Raw genomic sequence first — 9,567 nt, 5'->3', positions numbered from 1 at the left:
CCAACTACCTTGTAGAGTTCTAGGGATTTGCATGCTTCTCTGATCGTTAAAAGTTCTGCCTGGAACACGGTGGCATAATCAGGAAGACGAATTGATTGAGATAGGTTGAGTGGCTCCGAATGGAAGCCAGCTCCCACACCACAGTTCATCTTAGAACCATCGGTATAAATTTCGATATCGTGTCTTCCAATCACCTCTCCTTTGCTCCACTCGGCTCTCGGTGGAAAACGTACCGTAAAGCCTTTCTTGAAGTTGAGGTCGGGGACTGTGTAGTCTGATCCGTTTTTGAGCAGCGGGGGTCCCTGTAGGAGGATCTTGCTGTGACCGTACGGCCTTGTTGTCCAGCTTCCTATGTCTCTGAGTCTCACCGCGCTGCAAGTAGCTATTGTTTTAATGTGTAAATCTAATGGCAATAGATGTGTTAGTACATTGAGCGCTTCAGTAGGACTGGTGCTAAGCGCTCCTGTAGTTAAGATACACGCTGTTCTTTGTATCTTGTTCAGCTTAGTTTTGTTGTATTTCCTTTCTGTTGCAGGCCACCAAACTAGTGCCGCATATGTTAGTATTGGCCTTACAATGGCTGTGTAGGACCAGTTGGATAATTTTGGTTGGAGACCCCATTTTTTCCCCAACATTCTCTTACACGTGTAAAGTGCTATATTCGCTTTCTTTACCCTGTACTCTACGTTGGACTTCCAGCTGAGTTTGGGGTCCAGGATAACCCCTAGGTATTTTGCCTGTTTGGTTAGCGTGAGGCAAACGCCGTTTAGTTTTGGGAGATTAAAGTTTGGCACCTTGGTTTTCTTGGTGAATATCATCAGTTCCGTTTTACTCGGGTTTACACTTAAACCACAGTCCGTGGCCCAATTGCTGAGTAATACCAGAGCTCCTTCCATAATCTCACTGATTGTGGTTGGAAACATTCCTGAAACCATAAGCACTATGTCGTCCGCGTACGCCACCACTTTAATTCCTTTTTGGTTAAATTTGGTGAGGATGTTGTTTGGCGTCTAGTAACCATAGCAGAGGGGATAAGACTCCTCCCTGAGGGGTTCCCCTGTTGACAGAGCGTTTTATCGTGCAGCTGCCTACCTCACCGATGATTATTCTAGTTTTGAGCATGTTCTCTATCCATTCGTTGAGACCCATGTCTATGCCTAACATGTTAAGAGCCTCAATTATAGATCTTGTGGTAACATTGTTGAAGGCCCCCTCTATGTCGAGAAAAGCGACTAGTGAGTATTGCTTGTATTCTATGCTCCTCTCAATCTCACTTACAACCTCATGAAGAGCTGTCTCTGTGGATTTTCCTTTGAGATAGGCATGTTGAGATGGTGAAATCGTTGAGTTTGTAATCTTTTCCCTGAGATATACATCCAACAATAGCTCGAGAGTTTTGAGGATGAAGGAGGATAAGCTGATGGGTCTGAAATCTTTCGCTGTATCATGACCGCGTCTACCAGCTTTAGGGATAAAGATTACCTTAACCCTCCTCCAGCTTTTTGGTATGTGCCCCAGCGTAAGGCTTTTCCTGAAAAAGACCTCCAGCCAAGGAATCGTCGTTTCTCGAGTGTTCCACAGCATGGCTGGGAATATCCCATCTGGACCGGCTACCTTATATGGTTCAAAGTTTTTTATCGCCCATAATATTCTATCTTGGGATACGATGTGATTGATTATAATGGGTGATATTTTGGATGTTTGAACACTGTCAGTATTGTTCTCAATGTATTCTGTGTTGCCTGGGAAGTGTGTATTTACAAGATGTTCTAGTGCGTCGGCCGATGATTTTGTCCACTCTCCGGTGTCTTTCTTCAAGAAGGAAGGGCAGGAGTGTTCCTTGGATAAAAGCTTGCCTAGTCTGGCCGTATCTTTGGTTGATTCTATGGAACTACAAAAATCTCTCCAAGCCTCTGTCCGAGCCTCTTTGATTGCTTTCTTGTATTCCCTAAGGCAGTCTTTGTAGGGTTTGAAGTATTTGTGTTTGTAGCAGATGTTGAAGATTTCTCTTGTCATTTTCCTGAGTTGACTTAGATCTTCATTCCACCAGGTAGGATAAGTTGTTTTACCATATGTGGCAGGGCATGAAGCTTCAAGTCCTTTCGTCAAGGAAGTTTCGAAAGCTCTTACTTTCTCATCTAGGTCTTCCCTTGATGTTATGGTTCTGTTTAAGTGTTGAAGTTTAGACTGGGCCACTCTACGGAATGTGTGCCAGTTTGTTCTTCGAGGATTTCTATATGGGAAAGGTTTCTCAAGCTTGAGATTAATATCGAAGAGAATCCAGCTGTGGACCGAGAAGGATCTCTTGTCGGATACCCTCCAATTTGTGACTATTTGGGAGTTATTGTTTGTGCATAGGGTAACGTCTAAGACCTCTTCCCAGCCAGGAAAGTTTGCCGAGCTCGGAAAAGTGAAGGTTGGGGTGGTCCCTACATTACATATGTCTAGGTTGGTGTTTAATAGGAATTCAAAAAGTGACTCACCTCTTTCATTCGTCTCTGAACTGCCCCAGAGCTCATTTCTAGCGTTTGCGTCACAGCCCATCAATAGTTTGTCTGTGCTGTTTAGTGTTGACAGGAATCGAGCCACTTCGTCTGGCGGCGCCGGTTTCTCGTGTGGCATGTACACCGATGCCAGGTATATCGCCGATTTCTGCAGCTCCACTTTCACCACCGTAAAATCAGGAGTACTAAAATTAGAACACAGAAAAGCTTTTAGGTGTTTTTTGGTGATTATGCATGACCGTGGCTTACCGTCTGCTTTGTTGTAGAAAATGTTGATGCTCTTGTTGTTTTGGAACCCCTTAATTTCGTTGTCTCTGACCCAGGGCTCCTGTATGAAACCGATGTCGATGTCCCCTTCCCTGAGGAAGACATCCAAGTTCTCTGTAGCACATTTCGAGTGCTGCAGATTCCCCTGTATGGCTCTAGGCATCGGATTTATTGTCGTCTTCAGCTAGGTCCAGCTTTTCTAGCCTTTCTAGCTGTATGTTGTTGTCGACCTCGTCTGGGTCTTCCTCATTTTCATTGCTGTCTGCTTTGAAAATTTTCAGTTTGGCCTTTCTTAGACCAAACCGCATTTTGTTGTCTTGTTGTTTTAGTATTGGCAGGCACTCATCGTTGATCTGCAGAACGAATGACATGCTGCTCTTTTGCGGTTTTTCTGCCTTCACGATTGCCCAGTCGTCCATCGGCACCGCAGGGTTGTGTGACTTGAGGTATTTCAGCACTTCTGCACCGCTCAAGTCCATCACTGGTAGCCAAATGCGAGCGCGAGGAGGGCAAGGGATGTCCTTGGCCGGAATTAGCTTAAGTTTGGCCTCCACTTGCCCCCACTTCGGCAGGACCACTTTGCCACTGTTTGTGGTTTCATCGATTAGTGCATAGAGGAGGTTATCCTTAACCACCTCACTGAACGGTCGTTGTTTTGTTTCTTCGATGCTGCTGGACACCTTAGGTCTCTTCGGTGCCTGATCGATCACGTCCTGTGACCTGTTTCTCTTCAGCGCATCGCCTTTTTTCCTGTCGTCTTCTTTAGGTTTTTTGGATAAGAAGTCTTCGGACTCCTTAACCACCTGCTGGTATTTTAATTTGTCAGCCGCGTCGCGCTCGTCAGTCGCTCCAGCGAGTTCATTTTTGGCAATCTTGCTTAGAATGAACCTCGCCTTCGTGTAGCGAGACTTCATGAGAGCACCCTCGGATTTGTGCTTTTTAGCGACCTGACTCTCTCTCTGAGTGCCGTCTGCCGCCTTTTTCGATGCTTGTGGTAGAACTGTTTGTTGTTGTTGTTGCTTGCTTGGTAAGGGTGTGCTATGGCTGGTACTTCCCTTACTCTTTGCTGACTCAGCCGTATCTTGGCTGGAGGCCAGCAGGGTATCCTCCTCGGAGGATGGTATTGTGTCGCAGCGCGGCATAAATTTTTTGTTTTTTTCATTTTGTTGTGAGTTCATTTTCATCTATTTCTTACGGTTGCTTCGCCTGACTACGTCAAGCTCCACAACCAACGAGTATTTAGGGGAAGTAATGGGGTCCTCCGCGGCAGCGCCCCTTACCGCGGTAAGGCCACAGTTACTCTCGAAGGCGGCCAGGTATTCGAGAGAGAAACTCCGTTCGCGATGCACATGTTTTAATTCCGTGCACCATTCAGTCCTCGGCACGATTCCAAGCACACCTTGACTTGGGAATGTATTGGTACGGTACTCTCCGTATAGATGATTGGACGAGCATCCCACACGCCGTAGCGTGTAAGGGTGTTCTACCAATCCCCATACAGAGCTTCCCTCTTAGTTCATGACAGGTTAAATTCCTAAGAAGGAATTTAGCCTTCATTTAAGCCCCATCCCCGCGGCAAGGAGACCAACCCCGATAGGGCAGTGATGGTAAATGGTTTTTTTAAAAATCCCTACACAGCCCAATAAAATTCCCTACCTTTCCCTACGCTTCCAACAAATTTTCCCTACGAAATTCCCTACATTTTTTTCTCCTGTGTTTACACTGTAATGAGGCAATTGGAACGTCAAAATTTAATTGTTTGCTTAAGATTCTTTAAAAATTCCGTACAGAGCTTTTGCAGTGCAATCAGTTCTTATTGGAACTAGATCCAGGAGCTTAACCACAAGCCGCTCGCTTTCCTCGTCGAAAAATCTCATCATAAGATACGTATGCTTATTGAGTCCGATGTCTCTCATCGATCATTATGGAAAATTTGTTTACTTTTAATTCTTTTAAACAAATTGTCTTTTTCCTCTTTTACGAATTCATTTTTTATTATGCTGGTGCACTTCTTTCTTCCGAGCTCAGAGTTTTTTATTATTTCAGAATCGGGCACGATTTCTTTTAAGAGTGGGATTAAATGGTCCACCACTTGCAGCGCAACATTATGCTCAGCGAAGAACATGCTAAGTCTTATTTCGAAATTTCTGGAACCATTTGGATTATTCGCTTTATTTTAGATGTCTTTTTAATTGCCTTCATATTTTTTGGTGCATTTTTGTTTCGGCGTGCTTCGGTAAATCAGACTTGCCACAGCTCAAAACTTTGTTGCACGCAGTGCATTTGCATTTGAATGGATCGTTAGCCACAGCTTCAAACTAGCCACTAAAATTTCGTCGTCAAGCCACTTGTTATTGAACTTTTGTTTCCGATACTTGCATTGTTTTTCCTGGTGTTCCTCCGAAGAGTCAGTCGAAAAGGAGGAGCTCATTTCTGTAAAATATATGCATTTTAAATATAAAAAAGCTAAAACTAAAATAATTGCAAACTTACTTCAAAAGTGAAAAGCACCAGAAAACGTGGGACAAGTAACAATTTTCACGCAAAGAAAAAATCGTGCTAGCGGTAACGAAGAAAAGAACAGGCAATGTTGCCGTATTAACGCTTTTAAAAGTATGCTGCCATAAGGAAAAGAAGTCTGGCATGAAATCTTACCGCAGATTTTTATTTTAAATGCACTTTTTTAATTTTATCCCACTATTTTAAAATTTTTTTTGTCCTTCTTGAAAATTCCCTACATTTACAGAATTTAAAAAAATCTGTCCCTCTTTTCCCTACACCCACATTTTTCGTCAAAAATCCCTACATGTAGGGAATTTTCCCTACATTTACCATCACTGCGATAGGGTAGTAGTGCGATATGTTCTTGGATTCTCTAGCGATAGTCTCATTTAGCTCTGTACAATTTGACGCCCATTTTCTTAACTCGAACCCACCTTCCCGTAGAATATCGGACACATTTCGCTGCAATGCTTTAAGTTCCGACTTGCTAGACGCACCTTAAGAATTACGTCGACTGCTTTCTGAAAAGAATTGGAAGATTGTTTCGCGGTTTGTTGCATCGATTTGACAGTCAAATGCGAGGCGGACGCAACTCCATAAGTTACGCGTAGCATGCGGTAATCTGTAATAGGTAGAGATGTGTTAGAGCGCCAAACAATTCGATGTAAGTCGATATGTTTAGCTGAAACACAGATTTGTCGATACATTTTTGCAACGTCTGCAGTTACTGCCAGTGTTGCCAACGCCAATAAATCTGAGTCGTTAGGGCCAATATCAAAAGTCGCTAACTCCATCAGGGGCGGATTCTAAATTTCATTCTGAGAGGTGCACAAAAGGCCAGCTGCGGATTTAAAATTTTAAGATGAATAATAATTAAACCAGTAATACCAACTCTACTGAAATTTGAGATCAACGGAAGTTAGTTTCAATCTCCTGTGCGTTATTTTATCTATAGTCAGTAAATTGTTACTCTAGAGTATGGAAAGTAAAGGGCATTCACGGGTAATCAAGTTGACAGAAAAGTATCTATTGTCTAAAACGGTTTTGATTTGCTCTCCAAAAGTCGCCAGATAAGTCGCTAAATCATTTTTGTCGTCAAAACTTTTTTTTTGTCGCCAAGACTCAAGCAAAAGTCGTCAATTCTAGCGACAAAGTCGCGTATTTGTGTATTCTAAAGCGCAAAAGTATGGAGTACAAGTCTTCTTGTAATTGAGGACCAACATAAAGCGCATCGTTGAGGGAATTCCCCGTTGTGGTTTTAGCAGACGCGTTAAACACAACTCGCAATTTTGTCGTGACGCTGGACTCCTTTACAACAGCATGGTGTGGCATATAATATTTCGCATATTTCGTTTCAGGCACGACCTCCATATGACCCATTTCAGTTAATTCCTGCATGAATTCGTTATAGCGTTTCCACAGATCCTGATCACCGGCAAATCTGCGCTCCATGCGTAATAAGTTTCGTACGGCGAGACTCCTTGATTCACCTAATGGCACGCCGACCTTGAGTGGCAACTCCACTACAAAGCGTCCGTCCGGCTTCCTAATATGAGTTGATTCAAAATGTTCTTCGCAGTACCGTTCCTCGTGGGTAAGATATCGTGTTTGCGGCGCTTCTTCAAGTTCCCACAATCTAGCCAATGCTCTATCTAAATGTACATCACAGTGTAACGATTGTATATGGTTTGCGTGTGGAACGGATGTATCTACGTTTCCACACAACGTCCAGTCAAAGATTGTTTTCTGTATTATTGGCGTGCCAGGTGAGCCTTTACGCAGCTCAGTTAAAATGAGTCGATCCATATAGTCCATGCCCACTAAGATGTCTACACGGCCGGGTTCCATGAAGTGCGGGTCAGCTAAGAACAGTCTCTTGATGTGGGACCATTCAGGAACGCTTAAACTCTGCGACGGCAAATCGCCCGTAATCTTTTGTAAAATTAATGCGTTGATGGGGTAGCATTCACTTGAAAGGCCACCCTGAGAAGCGCCAATTCCCGTTACAAATATGGACGAAGATTTGCGAGCTAGACCTAGACGTTGTACGCATGCCTCAGTTATGAATGTGGCGTGAGAACCTGAATCGAATAATATGCGAGCATTCTGCCATCGATCAGCAGAATCACGTACCTTTACTAGGGCGGTTGATAACAACACAGCTTTTTGTGTTTTATGCATTGGGTTAACCTTGGAATTAAGGCAAGCGGAGGCGGATGTAACAGCGGTTTGCGGGAGCGAGCTAGCGGCGGGTAGCGTAACTGCAGCGGAGCGGGGTGAGTCGACGACGTGGGAAGAGGTAGATGCCTCTGGTGAACTATGAAGCAATGTATGGTGGCGATGTATAATGAGCGACACCTTATTTCCAAAAAGGACGAAAGATCTTCGAAGGTAGGAGGATCGTCGCTAGTGAGTGACAACTCCCACTGTTTGCGAGTTTCAAAGGAGAGTCTGGTTACAATTTCCTGTACTAACCAATCGTCCCAAAAATCCACTGGTCGCCCGATAACTTTCGACATTTTCTAAATCTAAAACAAATGCTTCGTCGTTGCTCTTGGTCATGTACCTTTTTATAGCATTTATCGCGGAATCACGTGTTTTTACGAATGCGGACATTTTGCGGGTGCGGTAAAATAGGTTATGTTAATATAACGCGGTGTAGACTATATGCAATTAAATTATCGCGGTAATCCGGCTCGAAGGACCAAAAATTTTGCGGCGGTTTTTTCTCCGTTGAAAAACTAAAATTTATTTAATGCAATCATTTATTTAGATAGAGAGTTGATATCCGAGTTGACTGACGAACGATACGTTAAGAGAATAATAATGAATAATGATAATGCAAATATGTATAGCGATGAAAAAAGATATATCGATGTTGTTGAAGTGAACTCAACAAGAGGTATATCGATGTTGTCGAAATGATCCCAACAGTTGATGTTGTTCAACTGTGGTTTTGCTTACGCATTCTTAATGGCACTGTACGAGTGTGGAAGTTAGCGTTAAAAGACTTCTACAATATGGTTGCAGAAGGGTTTCAAGAAGTACAGCTCTACATTAGTCTGGGAGCAGTTAAACTTACGGTGCGGTTGGAAGATATTCGGTTGTTGCTACTCTTCATATCTATGCCAATGGCAAGGATATGTTGCCATGCCACACTATGGTGATGAGTACTGCAGGACTGAAGAGTGTACAAAAACTATGAACTCCGAATTACACAGCGCAGCGGTGCTGCAGCGCAATCGACCGTTGGGTCGGTTGAATGTACGGTCGTAAAACAGCGAGCAGCCATCGGCTCGTCATTCTGCTCATAACTATGAACATCATTATTGGCTATTATGAGTAATGATCATTGGTGGCGCTGACTGCAATCGCCTGGATTAAACTTAAGTATAACAAAAACAACATACGCAATCATAGCAGTGCGCGTAATAGCGTTTGCACAAGTTCGTCATAAAAACCCGCTCCTAAAGCGGCCGTGCCATGATGTGGAGTGTGCTTCACACCTTGGCAAATGCACAGCAAATCGCCTAAGCCAAAACGTATAAATTTTTTACTTTGCTCCCACACCACTGCATATCTTTCCACTCTCAAGTTTACTACTTTTAAAAAGCATACACCATTTTATCACCCAGCTTAACTCCCTTCTCCGCCATACCCTCAGAAACGCAGCCCTTTAATACAGTATTATGCGTATGCAAGGCTTTCAGTTACTTTATGAGTCAACAGGACAACCGTGTCCTGTCACGAAGTCCTGTGGAAGTCGTCCTTTTCACTTTCATTGTCATTGTATGTGCAAAGGCGTTGTTATCAGGCGCTTGCAACACAAAACGTTCATGGAAAAGTGTAATAAAAAAGTCGTAAATTTTTAAATTGACGCCTGAAAAGTTGCTTTCAGTTGCTGAAATTTGCTAATGAAAAGTGGAATGAACTTTTGTGCGCTACTGCGGAATTTTACGATCTTCGACACCCTGTGTGCTCTGCATGCCGTCCTCGTGTGGGATGTTAATTAAGCTTGAATTCTAAGGAAAATTGCTCAAAAAGTTTATGGTTTCGTCTACATAAAATTGTTGATTAAATGATACGAATATAGTGATTTGTATTTTAGGAGTAGAGTGGTATGCTTATATGTATGTATATGTATATGCATATAGTACATATGTACATAACTAGCTTTGTGCATATGAATGTATGTATGTACATACATATATAAATAAGCCTCTCAAGCGCAGGAATTTAAAAATGTAAATATGCATTTACAAAATGTTAAAATAAAGTTAAAAAAATTAAGTTC

General features: G+C 42.9%; 1 protein-coding gene across 1 annotated transcript; it reads right to left on the bottom strand.

Annotated features, from left to right (window-relative positions):
- Positions 1-6,395: 6,395 nt before the first annotated feature.
- LOC128867293 (uncharacterized) lies at positions 6,396-7,792 on the bottom strand. Its single transcript, XM_054108402.1, has 2 exons — positions 7,749-7,792; positions 6,396-7,590 (listed from the first exon to the last, which is right to left on the bottom strand). Exons 1-2 carry the CDS (start codon positions 7,790-7,792, stop codon positions 6,396-6,398), a joined length of 1,239 nt encoding a protein of 412 aa, XP_053964377.1.
- Positions 7,793-9,567: the final 1,775 nt, after the last annotated feature.

Source organism: Anastrepha ludens, chromosome 6 (genome assembly GCF_028408465.1).
Source record: "Anastrepha ludens isolate Willacy chromosome 6, idAnaLude1.1, whole genome shotgun sequence".
Taxonomy (NCBI): Eukaryota; Metazoa; Arthropoda; class Insecta; order Diptera; family Tephritidae; genus Anastrepha; species Anastrepha ludens.
This window is presented reverse-complemented; position numbering and strand designations above follow the sequence as displayed.

What these genes read in the sequence shown, in the direction of transcription:
- LOC128867293 (XM_054108402.1), bottom strand. Translation starts at nt 7,792, where the DNA reads ATGTCGAAAGTTATCGGGCGACCAGTGGATTTTTGGGACGATTG. An exon ending in GTGGATTTTTGGGACGATTG is followed by an intron (nt 7,591 to 7,748) that starts GTTAGTACAGGA and finishes ATTGCTTCATAG; the next exon opens with TTCACCAGAGGCATCTACCT.